General features: G+C 45.8%; 1 protein-coding gene across 1 annotated transcript in view; it reads right to left on the reverse strand.

Annotated features, from left to right (window-relative positions):
• MYO1E (myosin IE) overlaps positions 1–26,050 on the reverse strand; it is a 191,482-nt gene that overhangs the window by 105,595 nt on the left and 59,837 nt on the right. Inside the window, exon 2 of the mRNA XM_079769346.1 lies at positions 7,520–7,663. Within this exon, the coding sequence (XP_079625472.1) occupies positions 7,520–7,663 (144 nt within the window). The remainder of the gene's footprint in view (positions 1–7,519; positions 7,664–26,050) is intronic.

Raw genomic sequence — 26,050 nt, forward strand, 5'->3', positions numbered from 1 at the left:
TAATCAATGATTTCCCACTGTTCAGAAATTTTGCAGTTGAAGATATAAAGCTATGCGATTTCCTCCCCCAAAGAGAGACATTTATAAATTTATATGTTAGGATCCAGGTGTCTAATAGAGCAGTGCGGTAACTCTGGTCAGACGGCCTCATTCCCCAAGTCCAGTTCTTCCTGACCTTGGGTAAGTCATATCTGTAAGCTGCAGTTAATGGATGATGGGGTAAAATAGGACCTACTCAATAGGGCTGTTATGAGAATTCGATGTTATAAAATGCTTAGCACCATTTCTGGCATAGTAGATGTAACTTCCTTAATTCATATACTTCAAGATGCATGTTTTGTCACATGTTAACACCTCTGAGATGCAGCTTTGGTACTATTATGGAACACAAATAAGCCAAGTGTTGGATAAATCATAGAATATTTAAAAATTAATATTTATACACAAAGGCAAGAATGCGGAATGACTCGGTTGCAATTTTGCTTCCTTTTTCACTGACCAGAAAGATCTCTGATTTTAAAGGGTTGAACTTGAAATGATAGTACAGAAGATGGGGTAGTTTTAAAAGCACACGCAGATGGAACCAGTGGGGGCAGTCCATGGCACTAAGAGAAAATGAGAAAGAGACAGCGAATCGGAACTGAAAATCGCCAGAGTCACAGAAGGGGCACCAACAAATGTAATTCCAAGTGCCAATGCCAGATGAGGCCACCAATAGATGGATTAATGGCCTGCTTCTTTTTAGACAAAAATTTAGAACAGATAAATTTATTATTAAAATTATTACGCAGGTAAGAAATGTCTATAATGCTGTAGACTAAATGTTAATAATAACACTGATCAAACACATACACGTTTACATGGTACTAATATAAGCTCCTAATCACAACTCTGTTATTACTTTAATCCTATTTTACTATGAAGAAACTGAGGTATAGAGAAACTTTAAAACTTGCTCAAAGTCACAAGCTAGTGAGTAGCAAAGCTATGCTCCAAACCCAGGCAGCCTGGTTCTAGAGCTTACACTCTTTTTTTTTTTTTTTTAATACATTTTTAAAAAATTGATTTCAGAGAGGAAGGGAGAGGAAGGGAGAGATAGAAACATCAATGATGAGAATCATTGATCGGCTTCCCTCTGCACGTCCCCCACATGGGATTGAGCCCGAAACCTGGGCATGTGCCCTGACAGGGAATCGAACCACAACCTCCTGGTTCACAGGTCAACACTCAACCACCAAGCCACGATAGCTGGGGTAGAGTTCACATTCTTAATCAACAAGCTATATATTACTTTCTAGGATTAGCAGGTATTGTTGCTATTATTGTTGTTGATATTATTATTGGTAGAGTTGCCAGATTTAGAAAATAAAATAAAAAATACCCAGGTAAATTTGAAGTTCAGATAAACAATAAATAATTTATGCATATATATCCCAATACATATGCTCCAAGCAATATTTGGGACATACTTCTACTAAAAAGGTACTTGTTGTTTATCTGAAATTCAAGCTTAATCAGGCATCCTGTATTTTACTGGCAACCCTAAATTGGCAGCACAAGGATCTCCTGTAGGACTGAGGGGTGTTCGATTAGAGAGCCTACGGTCTCTCATACATTCTGATTCTTTGAGTACTAAAAACTCTATCTCTGTTGATTTTTTAAAAATATATTTTTATTGATTTCAGAGAGGAAGGGAGAGGGAGAGAGAGATAGAAACAATCAAAGATGAGAATCATTGATTGGCTGCCTCCTGCATGTCCCACACTGGGGATCAAGCCCACAACCCAGGCATGTGCCCTGACTGGGAATTGAACCATGAGCTCCTGGCTCATAAGTTGACGCTCAACCACTGAGCCACGTTGGCTGAGCCATTGATTTTTTTTTTCTGTATCTTTACCACATGGTAGGGACCAAATCAAAACTGAATAAATGAGGCTTGGCCCTCATTCTGATTCTCATAATATAGTAATTCTTACAGTAAACCCAATTTTCAAGAAATAGAGCCCTGCTATGACCATCCTCGTTTCAGAAGAAGGGGATGTCTGGCTACATTTATCTCCAGGTGAAAATGAACTTGGGCAGGTATGACGTTTCCATGGAGAAGGGTGCTCCTTCCCTTAGTTGTGAAGGGAATGCTGTGACTGCCACCTGTCCTGGACAAACTGGTCACTGCATGCGAAGAAGAAAGAGCTACCCAAGGAAGCACCTGCTCAGCAATCCCTTCCCTCCCACCGAGCCCTTGGTTATCAAATACATATGGGTTGGGTTGCATAAGAGCTCCTATAGGAGCCAACATTTTTTACTGTGTATAATCTGCTAAGTAAAGAGATATATTGTAGAGTCTTGACTCAGTCGGCTATATAAATTCTGATTAAGGCCTGGGAAGGAGACACTCAGAGAAAAAAACTTTCAGACAACTCTAGGCCACGCCTGAATCAATGACTGAGGTTTAAAGAGGGAAAATTGTAGCTGTTCCCTAAATTTCCCATAAATAATGGGACTGCCATATTATTTAGGAGGATTCCAGAAATATAAAGCTTAGTTTGAAATGGAAGAATTGAGATAAGAGAATTTAACTTAGATTTAAAGGAAACAGACATATTTTAGGTGAGAGTTTGGCCTCATTGTTTATCTAACTGCCCACCTTTTTTTCCACCTGGCTGGGTCTGCAGACACCTCAGGACTTCCCTGAGCACATGGGCTTCTTACTGAGTTGGGTCCCTTCTCTAGACCTCAAATACTCCCTCCCACTCCCTACTACATAATTCAGGTGTGCCTTTGGAAAAAGCTGTTTCCATCATTGTCTCTACCACATAATCTTTGGCAATGAAGGTGTGGCCCAAGGTTAATTTTGAAAATGTATGGAGCTACAAGGCTATGATACAAAACAAAACCAAAACCAAACAAACAAAAAAACCCTCACCAATCAACCAACCAAATAAAAACTCAGAAATATATAAAATAAATGCCATCTTATTTAATAGACTTTGCAGGATGAAAGGACCCAACAGATCTTGGTTCTCAAATGCTTGTTGGGGATCTTTGAGTTTACAGTGACCTGCAGCAAGAATGACAAAGAGAAAAACAATGCCCTGGATTTTTCATAAAGCTCAATTGATTCAATGTTAAAGACTGTCCTTTATTCTTAGATTATTTCCTTTCTATTTTGGGAGTGTTAAAATATTTTTTCTTTTATGAAATGTGATGGTAGTGAAGCTTCTGTAAGTTTGTTTTTAGTGGTCTTATTAGACCAAGATAAAGTTTAAGAAAAAAATGTCAATAACCAATGAATTCCCCCAAACCACCCACACCAACCTAATGGATTTCCCTGTTTTCATCCCGAAATGGGGGGCAGGGGGAGCTGAGGCCGACTTGCCTGAAGACATATGTGGAGAAGGTCCAGCCGCCAGACCAACCTTCCTCACTGCAGCAGGGTGCCCCCACCCCCAACGTGACTGACTGCCAAGGACCAAACCTCATTCAGAACAACTGCTCTGCCTTCAGCTCCGGTTGGTCTGGCACAAACATCTCAACCCCTAATTCAAGGGCCGAAGATGCCAAACACACTTGAGTGTGGTCTTTGAGTGAAAACAAGTTTGGAGAAGGCTGGACCCCAAATGGGCAGGGAGTGCTTTTGCACAGAACCGCTGTCGTCAGCCAAGTGGCTACGAATGATGCCAGGCACAAGAGCAAGTACTGCAATGTTTTCCTCATAGATTTTCGAGTGGAATTGTAAGGAGTGTGGCAACATTCAGGAAAAATGGATGGTTAATCAAACCTTCCTTGTCTTAGGATAAATAGCTGAAAAATATGTGTGTGTGTGTGTTTATTGGTAAAGTTAGCATTTTCTAAGTAGATATTTTTCTGATGTAGAAAAAGAAATGAGCATTCAGGCTGAATGCATTAATAACTGATTGTTCCAAATGCTGACCTTCAAAACAAGACAATGTGCTAGTATTAAATGTAGAAGAGGTCAAATGAGCAATTTTATAATTTCATGTGAAATCGAATCTCTTCTTGCCTTAACTACTAAGCTTAGGAGAGAGAGGGGGGAAAACACTTTTACTGAAGATGATGCTACTCTAAAATAAAATAATGCTACTCTATCATAATAATATTCCCTTAGCACTGAACTGATAAAGAAGGCTTTTATCACATATCAGAGGAAAAGATTTGCAGCTCCACCCTTGGCATTATTTTCATAAACATCCAACAGGGCCATCAAGCTTTCTCAAAGCTGAGAGCTGCCCTGTGCTATTGATAAAAGCACATTGATGCTGAGTTTCTCATTTATCGAGTGGGCAGATTTCTAAGACACTAAGTCATTAGTGGTCAACTAACTCATTTCCTTGGTAAAGTACACGATTAGTCAGTCATTGATTCAAAGGCATTAATTCAGAAGCAAGTAATCAGCCCCCTCTGTGTGAGTCACTTAAAAATTCTGCTGTCTGAATATAAAATGCAAGTCTTAATAGTCAACAAATTTTCAATGAACACGTAATACGATGCACCATGCCAAGAAATGTGCAGGAAACTAAAACACACAATGCAAGAGGATCCCATTTTTGTTAGAATTAACAAGAAAGCACACATATACGCATGCCTATATGTAGATAAGTTGAAAAATATAAAGCAAGAGGATATATAGGCACTAACCCTATATGGTGGGATTCTAGGTGATTTTAGTGTTCTCCTTTCTGCTGGACTTCATTTTACAAGTCATGTTAAATGAAAATGTATTACTTTAAAGGGCTTTTTTTTTTAACGTTGTTTTTTAAAAGAAGACATACAAGACACAGTCCTTGTCCTCAACGAATCTTTGGTATTTTAGGAATAAATGATCTTGGTGGGGAGAAATGAGTATGGCTGGGTTGCCTGCTGATAATCACTGGCACCACCTTTTTCTTTTCTTATCCAACTTATCAAAACCCATGTTTCTATGTCAATAATGTAAGAAGTTGAGCCTGTATTCTAGGAACATTCCAATAAATAATTTGTTCAACTACATTCTGTAGAAGTTAGCCTTTTATGGGCTTGTCAATAAACCAATCCCCCATTTAAAAATTTTTCAGGATAACACGCATTTGAATTTCCAATAAGCACCTTTACAATGGAATTTTTGGAATATAACTCAGAAATATGGGAGGAGCTTACACACTTGCCTTAGCGTACGATAATACTAATGAACACTTATTGTGTACTTACTACATTCATCATTTCATTTAACCCTGCGAGAGCTCATGCGGGAGATTTTATTGTCATTCCCACTTTACAGGTGAGGAAATCAAGGCACACAGATGACAAAAGGTCCTACAGTCACCAGGCCCAAGCAGAGTTCAAAGTCAGGCAGCCCAGATCTGCTTCCTGCACCCAACTTTTTCTAGTCCACCCCCTGCCAGTTTCCATGGGCCATGGATCTTGCACATAAAAGTGATTTAAATATTTTGATGATGATAAGCCCAGAAAAATGAGCATATTTCATTTTTTTTTTGAGCAAATAAAATGAAATCTCACAGCTGAATACAAAACTGCTCCCATTCAATTCAATTAAAGGCATGTCTGCACAGGTGTCTAGGAGTCAGCAAAGACTGTTCTGTAAAGGGCCACAAAAGAAATTAACTTAGGCTCTGGGGGTCAGATGGTCTGTTGCAACCACTCAACTCTTCCATGGTAGCATGAAAGCAGCCACAGACAAGAATAAAACAACTGAGCCCTGTTGGGTACCAATAAAACGTTGGTTATAAAATGCGCGGTGAGCAGGATCTTGTCTGCAGGCGGCAGCCGCCACCCCTGATCAATACAGCTGACAGATCCAAATATAGCTGTTAACACTTAAAAGCAAGGGTTTAGGGATTTAACTACTCAGATATTTGGTAAAAAACAAAACCAAAAAACCCCAAAAAACTCCTATGGTAAATAAGAAACAGCACAGCATTGGGAAGAAACAAGTGCCTCGAATAATGTATCACTCGATACATACCTGGTGCGCTGAACTCTCCTAATGATGAGACAGGCAGTCCCTGCGCAAGTATTGCTGCACAGGGACGGGTGCTTCTAACCAACAGTCAAATGAGCAGTGTAATAAGCAGAAGCTACTGGTGTGAAAACTACTCTCCCCATGCTTTGGGGGTTAAAGTCTAAAAGGTGTATTCCGAGGGTCGCAAAGACTCCACCTGTAACGGTCCTCCACAACACCGTACCTTCAAAGTCGCCAACAGCAAAGATAAACTTGCCGGCGCTACTAACAGATTTTACACAAATCTTCGCATGTCTGTGACCAACTCTGCAGTAATTCCACTAAGAGAACTTTACCTAGTTGCACCAAACAAAACTCCTGAATCCTGTAAGAACTGAAGTATCATAGTTCAGTTCTCTGTTTATAATGTAGTCAACATGCGTGTGAATTAAATTTCCATTCTGAATTTTTAAAAGTCCCATAAAAAATGGCATCTGGCAGCCCGGCTGGTGTAGCTCAGTGATTGAGCAATGATCTATGAACCAGGAGGTCAGGGTTCAATTCCCGGTCAGGGCACATGCCCAGGTTTCAGGCTCAATCCCCAGCGGGGGGTGAGCAGGAGGCAACCGATCGATGATTCTCTCCGCTTATTGATGTTTCTATCTCTCCCTCTCCCTTCCTCTCTGAAATCAATTTTAAAAATATTTTTAAAACAGGCATCTGGCAAGCTAAAACTGAAACGTAAAGGACAACTCAGGAATGCCAGGCATTTCAATAGCTTAGCCTCACTTCTCAGGTTTCCTTAAGTAAACATAAGAATGCAGAAAAACTGACCAAGTTGCACATTTTTTTTTGCATGGGACAATCTTTTTTAAACTTTTTAAGTTGAGACTTAACTGCTTTGCAATTAGGGAGCGCTATTGACAGAATTCTCTGCAGGTCAGGACTTTCTCTGAACCACCAGGGGTGGGAGACACCATGTGCGTGGCCAGAGGACGTCAAAGATCCAGTGCCATGGATTATAACAGATGGATACTGGTTGCATCTTGATTATGTGAAATGCCAGGAGAATAATCCAGCATCATCTTTGCCTTTCCCACAGCCTGAACCAAGGGACAAAAAGGTAACAACCACATTCTGAAAGGGTGAAAATGACGTGAGCACGGGACTTCAGATGAATCTTCTTTTTCTTCTTCTTCTTCTTTTTTTTTTTTCTTGTTAATCTTCACCCAAGGATATTTTTTCCATTGATTTTGTAAAGAGCGTGGAAGGGAGGCCGAGGGGTAGGTGGGGAGAGAGACACATCAATGTGAGAGAGACACATCCATTGGTTGCCACCCACAGGCACCCTGACCCAGGGCTGGGGATTGAACCTGGAACCCAGATATGTGCCCTTGACCGGGAATTAAATCCTTGACCCTTCAGTGTGGGGGCCAACACTCTAACCACTGAGCCACACAGGCCAGGACCAGATGGATCTTCTTACACCAGGACTAAAGCCACGTTTTACTGTGGACACTGTCACCTCATTTAGAAATGTCCAAAGGAACCAATGAAGGATACAAAAATGTAGTCGTCCATGTATCTCTTCTTCAGATTCTCCACGATGGCGTTCTCTGTGATCTTGGAGAGAAGGACCATGTCGTCCACGCCGCTGTGCTTGACGTTGTGGCTCTGCCAGTGGTACCGGTAGGCACCTTTGCTTCCCTGCAGATGGAAAACACACAACTATTAGGATAGTTTGTTTTCTCCTGGAGTTAAAAAAAAACCTGCCACTCATTTCCCATATATTCCTCATATCAAATGCAACAGAACAGAGTGAACAAAGATTTTGCTATCGATAGACCTGGATTCAAGTTTCAGCTTTGCCACCGACAGACAAGGGAAGTGGGGAGTGAAAGATGAAACAGAGGGCCGGAGACCATGGGATACCAGGACACAGGCTTTATTGGCGATCACCCTGCCGGCTGCCTTCCAGAGGGGAGAGGGGGAGAGAGAGAGAGAGAGAGAGAGAGAGAGAGAGAGAGAGAGAGAGAGAGAGAGAGAGCTTGAGAGTGAGAGAGAGAGAGGAGGGGGGGAGAGAGTGAGAGAGAGAGAGTGAGAGCTTGAGAGTGGAGAGTGAGAGAGAGCGTGCCGGGGTGAGAGTGCCTTTTAAGGGGAGGAAGAGGGGACGGGGCTTAGGGCACTCAGCACACGCTGATTGGTGGTTTCATGTAAGGTACATGACTAGGCACCTAGGGATTTAGGAATTGGGGGCTTAGGGTATATGGCAGGTGCTGATTGGTGGTTCAATGTACAGTCCATATAAGGTGTTCAGGAATGTCCGGCTGCAGGTGGAGTTTACCTCATACTCCGTCCATCATTTGGGGGAAGGGAGGATCTATCAGGGAGAAGTTACCTAAGCTCACTGCACCACTTCTGCTTCTCTCTCCTCATTTGAAAACTGGGAGAAATGAGACCCACTTTATAGAATTGTTATAAGGATTAAATAAAATGACATACGTAAAGCGCCGAGCAGGGTCTAGATAGAGTACAGCACAATAAATGATCGACGGTCTCCTGTACTTCCTTCAACCGTATTATTTCATAATATTTATCAATGAAAATGAGCAGTGAAATAGAAACTTCCGAGACTTGTTCTGCAAATTCTATGACAGAACTCAGAAGTGGGAAGAATGCGTGTCACACACTGGCTAGGTCACATTATCATCATTTTCCCCCTGTAAGCTTACCACTGTCCATGGAACACTGGCTTTCTACATTCAAACATAAGCTACGTTTTGATGACCGGTCACTGCTATATTAATGAGGAAAGGGACAGGAGCTGAAACACGATCCACAACATGCTATGGGCAGAAGGACCTCATCTGGCCCCGTGGCCTCCTTGGACAGAGAAAGCCGTGGCCCTTATCTGCTTATCGGAGTTACAACTCAACACCAGGAGTGGCTTCTGAACACCTATGGCGGGCAGGGGTTCCTTTAACTTGGCATTTGTGCTCCCATCCCCCCTCAGGGTCAGGCCCTGGGTGAGGGGGGATGGGAGCACTGTGATGGCCCTGAGTGAGGGGGGATGGGAGCACCATGATGGTCCTGGGTGAGGGGGGATGGGAGCACCATGATGGTCCTGGGTGAGGGGGGATGGGAGCACTGTGATGGCCGTGAGTGAGGGGGGATGGGAGCACTGTGATGGTCCTGGGCGAGGGGGGATGGGAGCACTGTGATGGCCCTGAGTGAGGGGGCTTGGGAGCACCGTGATGGCCCTGAGTGAGAGGGGATGGGAGCACCGTGATGGCCCTGAGTGAGAGGGGATGGGAGCACCGTGATGGCCCTGAGTGAGAGGGGATGGGAGCACTGTGATGGCCCTGAGTGAGGGGGGATGGGAGCACTGTGATGGCCCTGAGTGAGAGGGGATGGGAGCACTGTGATGGCCCTGAGTGAGGGTGGATGGGAGCACCGTGATGGCCCTGAGTGAGAGGGGATGGGAGCACCGTGATGGCCCTGAGTGAGGGGGGATGGGAGCACTGTGATGGCCCTGAGTGAGAGGGGATGGGAGCACTGTGATGGCCCTGAGTGAGGGTGGATGGGAGCACCGTGATGGTCCTGGGTGAGGGGGGATGGGAGCACCGTGATGGCCCTGAGTGAGGGGGGATGGGAGCACCGTGATGGCCCTGGGTGAGGGGGGATGGGAGCACCGTGGTGGCTGCACTTGGGGAGGTCACCATCCACTGAAGAGCACCTAGATGTGAATGGATATGTTCATGGGTCAGCGACAGTCAATCTGTAAACACAGGTAAAATGGGTGTTCCAGCAGCGGGAGACTCCTTTGTCCTGGGAGAGGCAGAAATAACTTCTTGGAGAAGGTGCCATTGGATGTGGATCTAAAATACTTTTAATTTTCCAGCGGAGTAGAGGAGGAAGGGTATACACACACACACACACACACACACACACACACACACACACACACACACACCCTAATACATAAGAAATAACGGCAGGTAACACAAGACTGGAGGTTGGAGAATTCTCCCTTCCCTTTAAACCCTGCATGCATCCTGCTGGACAAGACTCAGGGCAAACTCAGCTCTTTCTCAGGAGTTCTCTTTTGGGGGGAGTTTGGACAAAGGAGAGAAGGATTCTGAGTAAGGGTTTCTAGAAAGGCCGCCTGACCAGACGTCAAAAGGAGCATGAGGAAAGGTAGTAGGAGGCTCCCCGAGAGAAGGGGGAAGTAAGGAAGGAAACAAGACAGACGCCATTCTACACTTCGCTTTTAAAAATGTGTTCTCTTCAGGAGACATGAGCCCTTGGGTAGAAGCAAATTCTAAGAGGCTCCGGGGAAAGCCGCTTTAAAAATGCAGCCAGTGCCCTGGCCCGGGCTGCAGGCTGGGGCCCTGCCAGGCCTGCCACCCATGCTGCCTTGCACAGGGAAACGGTTTATACGATATATTTGGCTTTCTCAGAACCACATGTAGCATCAGTTCTACACAATTACCTCGACCTCACCGCTCCCCCTTCCTCTTGCGGCCAAGCAGCAGGAGCAAAAGCACTGGCCACGGCATGACTCACTGGGCCTGCCGCATGTCCACGGTGCCCTCCCACCGGATGAAGATTCCCGGTGACGCCCCCTCCTCGCTTATTCTTTCTGGGCGCCCACAATTACTCTGCATGGAAAACTGAAGTTCCAGAGTAACTAACCAGTAGGTGTGTTTTGTGTATTTGCTTTTAACCCCAACAAATATTCATCTACTTCAAAGAGGCAAAAGGTGTTCCTTTCTCTTTGGGTAATGTAAGTCCAGTTGATCGAAACAGAAGAGCTATTTATAAGCTGTTATTCAACTGCGAGAATGTGAATTATCTTTACAACCTTGACCCCTTCCTTTCCTCACACTCCTGATGGGAGGGTGGGGGCAGAACTGGCTGCCCTGCGTGGGGGAGGGGGGGGAGGAAGGGCAGAGAAGGGGCCTCCCATCGGGGTGAGGAGGGTCACCTTCCTCAGGTGGCAAAGGCCCGGTTACCAGGCTGTCACCTCAGCAAGTGCAGCTTCCTGCTCTGCTGTGGGCTGCGTACGGTTGGGAAACTCCTTTTAGTTTTGGTCACTTTTTCAACCAGGAGGGGCTCGGCAGGTGTGGCACTTCCCAGCAGTCCCGGCTGAGCGAGGCCTCGCTGCCCGCAGGGAGGAGGGGAGCTGGCGTGACCAGGAAGGTAATAAATCATGAAAATTATGATGACGCCGATGAAAAGTTACTCTTCCCCCCGACAATGATTACAAATGACAAGGGAGATATTTCCCATTAGATGACGCTTGAGTGCAGACAGACCTCCTCGGGTCCACATGTAATGACTAATGATTCCTTTATTAAAAAGCAATGGGCTCACACACAAGTTCTGGAAACTGGGGTGCGCCCACATCCACACAAGGGCCTGGCTTGTTCCTCACGTCTAGGAGGTGGCACCGAGACGCAGGAGTCCCGCACGCGGGGGAGGAGCCCGGCTCCCGGAGTCGCTGCCTGCTTTAGGGTGGGGGCTGCCTGCTTTAGGGTGGGGACGGGGCAGAGCAAAGGTGAGCCGGCACAGAGGCCAGGCCTGTTCCCTCCTGAAAGCCGACCTTCACTGCCCGGCTGGCACCGGCCTGCGCAGGCTCTCAGGGCCTCAGCGAGCACTCTTCCTCCCAGGCTCACCCAGGAGGAGGAGGAGGAGGAGACCAGGCCCTGGGTAACCACCACGGCCTTCACAGGCCCGGAGAGGGAGGCTGTGTAAACACAGCAGGCCCAGTGCTGGGCAGGGCCTGGGACGGTGATCACACATCTGACCCTCTTCAGGAGGAGCTGACGGCAAAGTATTTCTAGACAGCGGCGTGGAAATCAGCACCGAAACCTTAGTCCCACAGACGGATACGCATGCAGTTACCTAAATACAAATGAGATTCACACCCTCTTTGCTCCAGCAATTGCATTTTTAGGAATTTACCTCCAGATACATCAAGCTCTATGGACGAGGCTGTTCCCGCAGCAGAGTGTGCAATGGGGGTTAGGGGGCGCAGCTCCTGGATTGACTGGACTACGGCCGCCCTCCCCACAGAGGAGCGCTGCGCAGTCCCTGGAAGGAGCCCGCTGTGCACAGGGGAAGATCTTCAGGACCCGCCGACTCATGAAAACAGCAGTCAACGTGTGGATTAAGTACAGAATGACCACATTTGTCTAAAACGTTTAAAAGACACTTTATAATTGTTTACTTGAAAGATGCACAAGGTTCCATTGGGGAAATGGGGTTTGGGGAGAAGGTGACTTTTACTCTACATTTTAAACTTTTCTGCCCAGTTTACATTAAAAAAAACCCCCACACCATATGCATGTCTTAGAAAAATTTAAAAATAAATGAAAACATTGAAAATGATGCCAATACAACAACCAAGCATTTTCTGGGGGGTGGGGGGGGGTGGGGGGTGGGGTGGCTGAGCTGTCCCAAAGCCTGGTTCCGTGCAGGTTCAAGGTTTGAAAGGTGGGCTGGGAGATGTCATGTGGGGTGATTAGCTGGTTCACGAGCTAATAGGGCAGAAAAGCTGGGGCTAGAAGGTTACATTATCAGCATATCACCTTGGGAAGCAGATGAGCCATATTCCTACTGTGGAAAGTGGGCCACGGTCACCCTGGCCTGCCATTGGGCTGAGCTTGTTTATTTTTGACCCCAGTGAGTCATAACAGGAAGGCACACAACGATCTGTTAGACTTTAATCTTTTAATTGACAGTCTGGGAATTCTACCTTTTGCAGTTCTGCTATTTGACTGGAACGAACCCCTTACTTCCATTGCAAATGATGGAGGAGGGATTATCAACCATAAATATTTGTCTCCTGTGTGCCAGGCTCAGCAAACCAGCATCGGGCTGGCAATGTATTTCAACTTCATGGAATTAGATCCATTCCCCACTATTATGGTGATGTAAAGATGTGTGTTAGAAGCAAGTGTGAGTGTGTGTGTGTGTGTGTGTGTGTGAGAGAGAGAGAGAGAGAGAGAGAGAGAGAGAGAGAGAGAGCTGAAGTACAGCAAAGTGTGAGGAAGGAGAGTTTCTGGAAGAGTCGGGGGCAGTCAGTAGCCAACCAACACCCCTTTTCCTCTCAGCCCTTGGGGGTAATTGGAACTGACACTAAACCCAGAAATATGTGCCGATGCTTGACATGGTCTAATCTAATTCACACAGCACCTGCAAGACACAAATATTACAGTCCCTCTGTTACTATTTTACAAAAGGGTGAGGCTGAGGTCTGGGAATAAATGTACCAAGTTGCCTCTGCTTGGAGGGGCTGGGGATGGGAGGTACTTTGTGGGGTGGTGCAGAGTGGGTGTGGGTGTTTGGGAGGCCCAATGAATGCAGAAGATGCGCTCATTTGTTTCATTCATGTAGGTATATGTGACCCAAACAAAAGTTCAATATTTGCACGACATTTCCACACACATGTCTCAGTTAATCCCTGCAACAAAGGGACAGAGCTGAGATGCGTCATCGGGATTTCTGGCTTCCTTTTCTTTGCTCTTTCTGTTCCACCACATCTAACTTCCAATGCCACCCCTCCAGGGGAGAGCTGGTTTTATATGACTACAAGACCAGAGGGAGTGTGGAGGGTACACGTCAGGCTGGCAACACTGTTTTGACTCATTGAGTGGGGAAGGGGAGAAAGGTTTGTAAAAAAAATAACAAGAGTTAAGGTGCCCCAATTTTGTTTTAATTGCATAGATGATGCTATTTATGTAAAAAGATGTCTCTGTATGGAGATATGGTTTGTTTATATCTAAGTGTACTTTCTACATGTTTTTTTCAACTGAGCATATGTTTACAAAAGGTGCACACATATATAGCTGCTTTCATGGGAAAAAAATAGATCAAATAAGATAAGGGATGTGAAAGTACTCAATAAAGTGAAATATATATGACACTGTTTGCCCTGTTGTTTGCTGTGCCATGTCAGCTCAGGCCTCCCATTCTTGTTGCTTATCCCAGCTTCCAGCTTCAGCAAACTCTTCTTTAAATAACAATGGACCCCAAGCAGGGAATGTGGCTCCCTGAAGGAACCTTTTCTATATCAATGAAAAGATATCTAAGATGTTCTAAATGAACAGTTAACATATTCCATCACTACTAAGATACATAGTTTTCTTATTCTAACATTCTGAAATTAGAATGTGTCTTATCATCAACTAGAGGCCAGGTGCACGAATTCATGCACGGATGGAGTCACTTGGCCTGGCCAGTGATCAGGGCTGATGGGGGCTGGCCAGCGGGGGCGAGGGAGGTTGGCTGGAGTGGGTGGGGAAAAGGAACCGTGGGAGGTTGGCTGTGGGAGTGCACTGACCACCAGGAGGCAGCTCCTGTGTTGAGCGTCTGCCCCTTGGTGGTCAGTGCGCGTCATAGTTACCAGCCGGTCATCCGGTCATCCAGTTTTCCGGTTGCTTAGACTTTTATATATATATAGATGCTTAAGTGGCAGTGGTTTTTTTGGTTGTTGTTGTTTTTTTAATTGAAAAAATAAAATAATGACATCTCTCTTACATCCTGTCCTTGTAAGTGTTGTGTGCCATAATTCATCAAGCCTAAGGTTAATTATGGCACACAACACTTACAAGGGACAGGCACTGTTCCATGCACTTTACAAATATTAAGTCAATGTTTAACATCATCGAAGACATAAACTATTAGAAAGATTTCGATTGCTCTGGGAGCATCGTTCCATGTATTCATGCCACTTCAGAAACTGGTGGTTTTGACTGGTGAGGTGATGATAGCTCAGTCCTGGAGGCTTTGCTGTGAAAACTTCTGTAGCTGGTGCCCCCACCCCATCCCAAACAGGAAGAGTGTGGGTATCCTGGCTGACAAGCTGCATATAACAGCTGCCCATCGCCAGACCACAAGTTCGCAGAGCAAGGTGATTTCCTCTTCGCTTTGTAAAGGCACATTCAGACTTGTATCTCTTTCAACCTAACAGTTCCTTCGGTGCTAAGGCCGCCTGGAGCAGGAAGGTGGGCCACCCGCACCGCTGGTGTGGGAGTCCCACCCCAGGAATGATGAATTCTCACCTTCATTTACACTATGCTCCATGTTTCCTAAACCTTCGTCATTTAACTACTTTTAAAACGTTTATAATTTATCTATATCAACTAATTTTATAACTAACTTTTTACAACTCTATCCATAGGACAAATCCCACCAGTCCTGTGCTTCAAATTTTTCTATAAACTGTCCTTTTTAATTTGGCTAAATCCTAAAACAATCGTCCCTATAAAACCCCTAGTTTGGCATTAGTTTTATTTCTTTGAGATGTCTTAAAATAACGAGGAAGACACACGATTTAAAATACACGCCGTGGGGTTGTACATCCTGATCTTACCACCCACTGGGTGCCCGGTCATGCTCTATTCGGCCTGTTCCCACCGACTTCAAGTCCAGCCACACGGAGTTTAAACGACCACTGTTGTATTTCCCAAACCTATGTTTCCCTGCTGTGGACAAGCTCACCTGCTGAGACCAGAGCCCCCATTACACAGTAGGTGGGAGCCTCGGTTTTGTTTTCACGAGCAGAAACTACTCTGTATCATGTTCCGCGTCCCCTGCACGTTCCATCGGGGTCCCAAGACCCGTCCTGTCCTCTCTCCTCGGAAACCTTCCCGCCCCACGTGGGACATGTTAGTGGCCCCCAGGGTGAGGGCCTGCCTCTCGGCCGAGGGGGAACTTCTCTCCTGGGCACCTGTGATTTATTCTTTCTCTCGGGAAGCACTTGCTGCAGCATTATCAGCGCATCGTGTCCTTCTCTCCCTTAGTCTCCAGGAAACCTAGAATCGTAACTCTCTCCCCTGTGGGTGAATACTCTCTTCTCACACAACGGCTACTTCGTGTCACATACCAGCACTGTTCTAACATTTTATACACCGTCATTTATTTAATCCTCACAGCCTTACCGGGCAGGAGACTGAAGCACAGAGAAGTTAAGTAACTTGCCTGGCTCCAACAGCTGGGCTTCAAACCCAGGCTGCGCAGCTCTCGAATCTCTGGCCTTACCCGCTATGCTCACTGCCTCTCATAATAAGGCAAGTGCCATGGAAAACAGCAATAATTCTAAAGCTCACAGGAACTGCCTGATTGCGTGTTTACTGTGCACCATGTATCAGCTTCATTCATCTACACACACCATGAAGCAGGCACCCTCGATGCTGGTTTGGAGGGTACCTGTGCAAAGCGGGCAGCTGGACGCTCACAGAGCAAGCAGCCTGACTCTACCCGGCACTGCACCCGACAGAGAACACTCAGGGCCATGGCATCGGCCATGGGAGCAGGTCTGTTTCCTGCTGTGTGCCCAGCATGCGGGGCAGTGCCAGTCTGGTGAGTGAATTCCAGGTCGCTTGGGCTCATCTCAGAACGAGGGGTGTATCTTCCTGTAGCAGCGACAGTGGGAAACTGGGGGTCCTGGGCCCAGAGTGTTCCCCAAGGAAGAAAGAACTTTTGAAAGCTTTCCTATTGCCCACAGCCCAGGAAATCCAAGGGAAGACAGCTCTTCTTTTAATTGTCCACTGTCGTCCAGGTTAGGGTAACAAGCTAATCTTGACCACAGGGCGAGGATATGTCAAGCTATTAGAATAAAAGGAATCAAATGGTTGGAATCCCTTCATGTTGAAAAATGCACATCCTACATTGGCCTCTATTTATGGTGCAATCAAATCATGAAGAGTCACTCCGATGTCAGTCTGTCCTTCCAGCTGTGGCTGGACCCTCCCTGTCATCAAACCTGTTTCCAAGTAGGAAGGTTGGCGAAGGCAATTCCATTTGCTAATCCAGCAGTTGATTCGAATCCATAGACTTGGGATCAAGCACAAGCCCTACCTCTGTGACCTGGGGCAAGGTCAGTTTCATGGAATTTTATTCTTTACAATTAAGGCAATCTATTCAGTAAACACCTAAATGTGGTTCAGGTTTTGTAATAGATTCATAAACCAAGGAAACAAAACCCTATTAGACTATGTGTCCTAATTTTTTTGTTTTGAAAATTGTAGTCCCCGAAGCAATGATAGCTGTTCAGTAAATTGCTCTAATTGAATTAATAAGTCAAAGTAATGAGGCAGGCTGACTAGTTACAGAAATGTAACAACCAATGCCTCGTGTTCGTATTATTGATTTAAATGGGGATAAAAACAGAGCGGCAACTGAACAATTCCTTGTGACATAAAATGAACTACTTGCTGCTCTGTACCATGGAAGAAAGAAATCCTAATTCTAATGCTGTTCTGAGGAAAAAGAAAAACCTGCAAAGACTTATCAGCAGAATCGATAGCAACCCCACTGGCAGAGAAGAAGGCTCTGTGGGTACATCTTAGGGGAGAACCACCAGAGCAGCCACTAATCCACACCGTGGATCATGGGTCAGGGTCACCTAGGATCCTACAAGCTCAGGAAAGCCTCAGGTGTGAAGATAGAACCCATCCTCTCACTCCCTTTCACCACCTGGCCATTTCTTCTCACAACCACACCTTGGACCTCAGGAATGGAATAAAAACAGGGCTGAACCGAAGGAATTCAGAGGGGGCAGGGAATCGTGTGTGCACTTGATGATTCAATGCGAAGCCCCAGGATAGACAGGAATGCTGGCCTTGGACTCTGACGCCCCTCCCTGATATCAGCTAATCTCTCAGAAGCCACACCCCGACCGCAGAAGGCCAGCATTGGGCCTACGTGTCAAGGGCACGGGTGCCTGTGCAGCGGGGAGGGACATGGACATGAGAATCTACCTTGTTTGTATGTGTCCTTGCTACAGAAATTCCAAGGGGTTCTTATCACCCACCTGCTGTGACCCCACACGCCCACATTCAGTGAGCAAGGTATAGGGATGAGTTTGCAATAAAACCAATTTGGGGCATCAGCAGGGCTTTTGTGTGAGCTTATGCTAAAGGCTCAATTGCAAGTGAATACAGATCTTTAAAAACACAGAAGTTGGAGAGGAAGGTAAAGAGGGGAAGGGATTCTAATTGAATAAAGGTCTTAGTATCCCTACAAGTAAAAAATAAAGACCTTTAAGAAAGTTAAACGTTTCAAGGGTTTTTAGTAAAAGTGGCACTGCAAGGATTCCAATCTCTAAACCTCAGTTTCTTTTCTGCAAAATGGGGATAATAACAGTATCTGGGGCTTCTGAGGGTATCAAATCAGATAATCATGGGGAGTTCCCATTACACTTCCTGGCCCATTGTGAGTGCTAGGTAAAGCTGTTGGTAATCACAAGAAGTGAACTGGGAACACTGCTGGCTGGGAATAGTGCCCTGGTGAGATACCTGAGGTTTCAAGAAAGAAGCAGAGAACCTCATCTCATCTGGCCAATAAGAAGGTAATAGCAGAGACAGGATTCAATAAAGAAATATGGAACTTTTAAAGCTTCAGATGCTCAATTGATGCATGTTCGCACAATATGTGAGACATTTGAGCGCAGGATTCTCTGAGACTAGGGATCCACTACAGCAGAATAGAAGAAAGACCAGTGCTGCAGAAAAGGCAGGTAGGAAGTTAAGAGACTGACTAAAAAAGAAGCCAGAAATGAAAAAGTGCAGTAAGGACCACCTTGAGCAGGGGTCCTCAAACTTTTTAAACAGGGGGCCAGTTCACTGTCCCTCAGACCGTTGGAGGGCCGGACTATAGTTTAAAAAAAAAAACTATGAACAAATTCCTATGCACACTGCACATATATTATTTTGAAGTTAAAAAAACAAAACGGCAAAAACACCCGCATGTGGCCCGCGGGCCGTAGTTTGAGGACGCCTGACCTTGAATAACAGACGGATGCCTTTTAGGCAAAAAAAGTGAAGGTGTTTAAACAAACTACAAAGGAAGGGAGGAAGGGAAGGGGCAAGAATACTTCTATATTTATGTTCTGAATCCTAAAATTTTATAGCTGGAAGGAGCCTTGCCTATTGACAGATCAGGTCATAACTCTTACTTTATGGGTGAGGAACCTGAGGCCCAGAGAGGCGGTCCATGTCCATGGTGCCAGCTACTTGATAGAAGGACCGGGACTGGAACTCGGGTCTTCCAGCTCTGGGCCCAGCACTGTGTGGCTCCCACAGCCAGCCCCTCCTGAGCAAACCTGGAGTGAAGGTTTTTATCACCCACAAAAGTTCTGGGAAGAACAAGCCAATGAGTCTAGGCATTTAAATATTTTAATTTCTCAAATAATAAATATCATTATTTGTGAACCTTGACCCTCTGGTAATCAGACTGTATGAGGACACAGATGTCCATCCAAATATCAAATATTGGAAGAGCTTAATTTCTTCCTTTTCTTAAATATTAAGACATATAAGTAGAAGTTTTAATATTTGCTACCCCGTGGGTTATCTTGCATGCAAAGGTGCACAGACCCCACACTTTGGGGACCACTGTCCTAGAACCCCTGGCCTTGTACCCGAGATACAGGCCTCTGTGTATGGGGTTTGGGGGGTGGGGAATAAGAGTCAGGGCATTGGTTTAACAATCAGAAACAAGTAGGTGCCCTAGCTGGTTTGGCTCAGTGGATAGAGCGTCAGCCTGTGGACTGAAGGGTCCCAGGTTCGATTCCGGTCAAGAGCACCTGCTTGGGTTGCGGGCTCGATCCCGGGCGGGGTAGGGTGGGGGTGGGAGGGGGGGACAGGAGGCAGCCAATCAATGATCTCTCTCATCATTGATGTTTTCTATCTCTCTCTCCCTCTCCCTTCCTCTCTGAAATCAATAAAAATATATTTTAAAAAAAGAAAGAAAGAAACAAGTAGGTAAAGGAGAAAGGCAAACTCCAGAAGATAAGGGGAAATGCCAGCAGAAATTAGAGAACTGTAACCTAACTAGAGATCTCTAGCTGGAGAATCCCATGGTGCCCCTTCCAACAGTAACGTTTTTCTGCCACAGTCACTAAACTGGAAAACAAAACACAAGCTAACCATGTCTGATGTGATTATGGGTCATGGGTGAGTCACACCAGCTTGAAGCTCAGAGCCCCATAGAAAATCCAAGACATTTTTGGTGATTGCTGCCCACTGCTGCTGATTATATTCTGTGAAAGATAATACAGATCCCAAAGGCAACCCGCATCATCAAGAAGTGTGCTCCACAAAGTTTAGGGAACAGGGCATGGGCACTGCTTTTCTTGAGCACTTATTATGTGCCGAACGCTATGTTAGGTGCTTTGTTTCATTGGGTCTCAAAAGAATCGCAGGACCAAGGGGGTACTATGATCCCATGTAACGGATGAAAAAAATGGGCCAAAAAGTCATGGAGTCCAGATCTGTACTTGGGTTTGGTGGTTTCGAAGTCCACAGCAGGTTTCATTGAGGCTGTGGTGGAAGACAGAAGTGGATTCCCCACTCTGTGGCAATATCTCAAGGGAGACAGTCTCGGGTGGTGAGATTTCGAATAGAGCGCACCGGAAGCTGCCTTTAGGTGCCATGTGGCAACTTGGATGGATCGCCGTGGCTACAGAAGAGATTGCGCTGTACACAGAGGGGCATTTTAGGCACATTTACATGGTCTCTTTCAAAGCACTCCTCACAGCCCGTTTCAAAGACGGATCCCTACACCCAGATCTCCGTAATTGCAGGCTTCTCCTTCAAAATTTTTTTTGGGAATAGATGATGATTCCCCTTTGTGGCAAAGGTGCCTCTTAGCACAATAAGGCCATTGAAATGTTTTAAAAATAACCTCACAGAAATTCTCACTTGGACAAAATAGGCAAGATAAACATCAAATGCCAACACAAGTCAAGGTAGGGGTCCGTTGTAGGAACCTGTTACATAGCTTCCAAAGTCAAACCACAGGGCGCTCTCAGCCCTGCAGTCAAGACCAGGTAGTGAACGCTGGTCTTCTTGCAGTAAGGACAGGGATGAGAGTCCAGGGGCTGGAACGGACACACAAATAATCGAAATCACTTTCTGCAAGGAATGGAGACAACCTGCGCCCTGCTCGCTGTGTTGGGTGGAAAGAGCGTCGTGCCCGCCCAGCCCTGGAGAAAACAGCGTGCTCCATTTTGGGCAGGACAGTGAACAGAAATCAGCTGTCAGTATCACCGCTTCCCAAAGAGGGCTGCGCTCCAAAACTGCCAGCAAGACCGCACGTGGATTAGCAAAAACATCTGCATGGTTTCTAGTTGCAAAAATGCTGAAAGGATTTGTACTTCATTCTGCTCCCAAGTGCACAAAAGTCCCTTTCTACCTGAGCCCCGAGACCCAAAACATGAGGAGAGGAGTGCCAGCGGTCCCAATATCCTCCCTGGCTGTGACCCTTCTCTTCCTGGGAGTTGGGCCAAAAGCACAGTACAACTTACTGATCAAATAACCAACACCCGAGACACCTGGGAGTGACCACGGTCACTGGAATCAAAAGCAAAAGGTTTCGCCGCCATGTGTGAGGGCGTTTGGCTGGGTTTAAGGTACAGGCGTAGCTGCTAGCTTTGCACTTAGGAGAAAACTTCATTTCAAAAAAATATATATATTTTTTTAATTTAGTGGAGCAAGGAGAGTACAAAGGTTAGAAAAGAGAGAAATCGCATGAGATCCTGAGAAAGATAAAAGGCAAGTGATTTAAATTAAACAGGCGGGAAACATTAAAGAGGGAAAGGAAATAAAACAACTCTAGCGATCTAAATATACAACAAAGAAACGTTTTTTGATCGTAGGGCCAGCCGTGTGAATAAATAAAATACTGTAAATGCTCTAAAGGGAAAAAAATGTAAAGAAGAAAAAGGTTTCCTTTCAACTTCCATTCTTAATGAAACCCTGGTTCTTTTGTTATAACTACAGTCCCATGCTAAGTGGCTACTAAATTCAGCTTTGAAAAGCCCACAGAACATTGTCCAGTTTAAAAAAAATGTAAGTGACCAATCGTTTCCAATCAGTGGGCAAATTATGTTTGTTGGGTGGCTTTGTTTTGAGTGACTGTGAATAAAGGCAAGGGTGATTTGACTTTATTTTTGTCATTAAAATTTTTCTCCATCAAAAAAAATATATATCCATGGTTGTTTTACAGGCCTTCCAGGCCAATTTATCAGTTTGGAAGAGTGGTTCAAACGTTTTAAAACATACCCAATTGGTGTTTCCCTTGTCTCCAAACCAAAAATCTGCACCTCCTTCTCTTAAAGGTGTTTCTGTAGCGCCTCAGGCTGTGAGTCGGTGCCGTGCTATAGAGCGATCATTATTTAAACTTCCACGAAATGCACTTTGACCGGCCGGCAAGCGCATTGTGAAATTGAAGTGTGCTAGGGCAGAAACAAAACGAGAGTTGGGCACCAGGATGACTACAATGTGCAAGGCCACAGATGGCAATGGGAGGCCTGAAAACAATGTTTAGTTCCTTGCTATTCTGTTCTGCCCCATTGTGTTTTGAATGGACTGAATCACTGCCCAGCTCCGAGGCCAGCCTCTGAAAGGGCCCATTGTAAGGGGTATGCTTTCCAGAGCAGAGTTAAGGTTGCTGTAGTAACCTTCACTATGAATTTCCTGACCAGTGTGATGAAAATCTCAACTGTATTGTGACATTACTATAGTTACAAACAAGACCGCAAAAAGGGGCATGGGCCTACCCATTTAGGGGGTCTTTTCTTATCGGAACATAACCCACTATCGGCTGCCTAAATCATTCTCACAGCCAAAGAAGGGACTGACTTTCCAGGAGGCAGAGCTTGAGAAGTGAACCTGTACTGTGTGTGTGTGTGTGTGTGTGTGTGTGTGTGTGTGTGTGTGTCCTATGGCTTGCGGGTGGTGGGCAAATGGGAGTCTGCAGGCCAAGGAAAGGCCTCACAGCCCGTGAACTGTTGCAGCCACCACGTTTGCAGGGTGAGGAAAGCCACTTTTCTGGAGCTGAGCAGGGAGGCATGACTAGCCATGTCCAAATGCCACAAACAAAGAACAAGCCTGCACTGCACGGGTAGAAGAGAGTTCAAGGTCCAGCAGAGCGCCCCTTCTTCCCACCAGGAAATGAGGCAGCAGGCGATTACCCCATTTACCAGATGGATCACTAAGCTAGAATGAGACCCCCGTCCATTCCACTCTGCTGAGGGCTCATTAGGTACCAAGCAACTCTCTAAGCTCCTTAACTCATTCGATTGTCCTAACAAACCTCTATGATTGGTATTATTATTACTCCCCGCTGTACGGACGAGGAAGCCCAGAGAAGTTACATCACTTCCCTCAGATCCATCACCAGTAAGCAAATGCTTGGGTTCCAGAATCGTTATTGAGCTTTCTTTAGCTTTTCCACATAGGCATTGGGTGTTTGGATCTGGAGCTCAGGAACTTGGGAGCCAGGAACATCCATGTGGGAGTCCTCCATTGGCTACTAACAAGTTGTTGCCATAGGCGTCTGAGTGAGACTATGCAGAATAGGGACCAAATGGGAGGGAAGAAAACTAAGGATGGGAAGCATGTCATTCATTCATTCATTCATTCATTTATTCCAATAGTTATGCCCCTACCAGAGCCAAGCACTGTTCTAGGCCTGGGGGTAACAATTGCAGACCACAAAGACAAGGCCCCAACTTTCATCAAGCTTCCTTTCTCACTGGGGAGGCAGGGGAAAAACAGATGGAACAGATAGGTAGGAAAAATCGAGGCAGCCGAGAGAAGGGCAGGGGGGCCAGGCGGAGAGCACTTAGCAGTGGAGACAGGAAATCGGCAGCCAAAATGGAATCCCCATCCGAGTGCAGCCCAGGTCATGCAGAAAGACTGTCCTCTTTCCAAAGGGAACGGGCCCACCTCCTTCAGTCAGATCCCTGTCCAGTCAGAGAAACAGCACCACCTCTCAGTGGGCATGGCTTCCCGTGTCTCACCACTGCGCTGTTTAGCATCCCATGTGAGTCCTCAAGCAACTCGGTGAGGCAGGCAGGGAGCAGGTATAATTATCTCTGTTTTGTAGCTTGGGCAGGCCGGCAGAATTTCCCCAACAGTTTAGAGGACCCCCAAGGAATGGTGGAGATGGGGGGAGGATTGAAGAGCCAACTTCCGGTTGGGCTCTCCAGCGTTGGGGAATGTCCTCTGTTGACCCGTCTAGCACCATAATGGCTACGCCACTTCTTGCTGGGTTACTATTAAGCTGGGCTGCGAGTCTCTGGGTGCTGGATCTCGCCCACCTAGAAACCAGAGACCGAGCGAGACTGCTTTTAACCTAGAGACAGGGAAGAAACAAGCAGCTCTTTAAAAGCACCATTTCTAAGCACCCTGAAAGGTAGCAATTCCAGCCTGAAAGCCTCCCAGCGAGGCAACGCGCCGCCCTAAAGTAAAGAAAGGGCAAAATTACCCAGGCAGAGAGAAGCCGAGACGTCAGGCTGTGGATGGAGGCCCGAGGCCATGCCAGCTTCCAAGTCAGATGAGGAATTACAGTAATTCAGCCCACAGCGATTTCCCATTTTAACTGATGTTTCCTGTTTTCTATGCTGGGCATCGCGAGGATATTCAGAACCAGACCCGGAGTTCACAGGCTGTCCCCTTCACTGGGGGACATTCTTTTCTGTCCACTCATCGCACTGCGAGTGCAACATTACAACCCCAGGCAGATCTGTTTTCCTACTGACCTCAATCTGCGGCCACCATGACTGCGGCTGAGAGAATTCTTGGCTCTGCGGGGCTGAGGCAGAGAGCAGCCTCGCGGTCCCGGGCCTGCTGCCCTGGAAAGAGTGGGGACCTGCGGGTGGGCTCTCTGCAGGCAGCTTGCACACCCGCCCCGGGGTGCTTTGACTCCGGGGTAAGGCCGAGGGTCAGATGGGGGACAGATGTCTCTCTCCAGGCCTTTCGGCGGATTGCTGACCCATTCCGGGGAGAGGGATAACTGAGGGTTTTGTTCATGTTGCTTGTTTTTGATTGTAGGGTGACCTTTTACTAAACCTTTCATTTGGAAATAATTTCAACATCTCAGAAAAGTTACAAAATATGCAAAGAATTCTTATACTTGTTACCAATTCGTAATACTTTGTCATGTTTCTCTCCCTCCCTCCCTCCCTCCCTCCATCTCTCTTTCTGGTGTTTTATCTAAACCATTTGAAAATAGATTGTATACCTCATGCCCTTTTACTCCTGAATACATCAATGTGTACTTCCTAGGAAGGGAATTTGCTTATATAATCAGAATAAGCAACTTCAGGAAATGTAACATTAATACTTTTTATCCAAGTCTAATTCCAATTTCATCAATTATCCCAATAATGTCTTTCGAGAAGATTTTTTTCCTCGTGCAGGATCACCTACTGCATTTAGTTTTCGTATTTCTTTAGTCTCTTTTCATTTCTAACAACTCTTCAGCTTTCCTTCGTCTTTTATGATGTTGACATTTTTAAAGAAGTCAGGCTATTTATTTCACAAGATTTCCCTCAGTTTGGTTTTGTCTGATATTTCCTTGTAATTAGATTCAGCTTTTGCATTTCTTGGCTACAATTCTAGTCAAGAGGTTTTGTGTCCTTCTCAGGGTATCATCACATCTGGAGGTACATGGTGTTTGTTGTGACACTCATTTTTATCACTTGGTTAAGTATTTTCCCATTTCTCTACTGCATAATTTCTACCTTTTCCCTGTTGTAAGTGCTAAGCAATTTGTGGGGAGATACTTTGGGACTATGTAAATATCTCATTCCTCATCAAACTTTGACAGAATTAAAATGTAAAGTCCAGCCTGGCTGGTGTGACTCAGTGGTTTAGCATCGGCCTATGAACCAGGAGATTAAAGTTCGATTCCCGGTCGGGGCACCTGCCAGGGTTTCAGACTCGAATCCCAGTGGGGACCGTGCAGGAGGCAGTTGATCAATGTTTCTCTCTCATCATTGATGTTTCTACCTCTCCCTCCCTCTCCACTCCTCTCTGAAATAAATAAAAAATATATTCAAAAAGAAAAGAAAGTACACCTGTCAAGAATAAATAAGTAAGTAAGTAAATAAATAAATGAATTTAATATGTAAAGCCCAGGTACTTGGCATCCAGGGAGAATGAGCTACTCTCAGAAGCTGTGTATCAGACATGGGCTGTGGAACATCTCTGTGGGCCTCTCAGAGACCTGGTAGCTGGTTTCCACACCTGCGGGTTCCAGGCAGGCTGAGGTTGCTGGGCGGCTGCGCCCCTCATG

Source organism: Cnephaeus nilssonii, assembly GCF_951640355.1.
Source record: "Cnephaeus nilssonii genome assembly, chromosome: 4".
Taxonomy (NCBI): Eukaryota; Metazoa; Chordata; class Mammalia; order Chiroptera; family Vespertilionidae; genus Cnephaeus; species Cnephaeus nilssonii.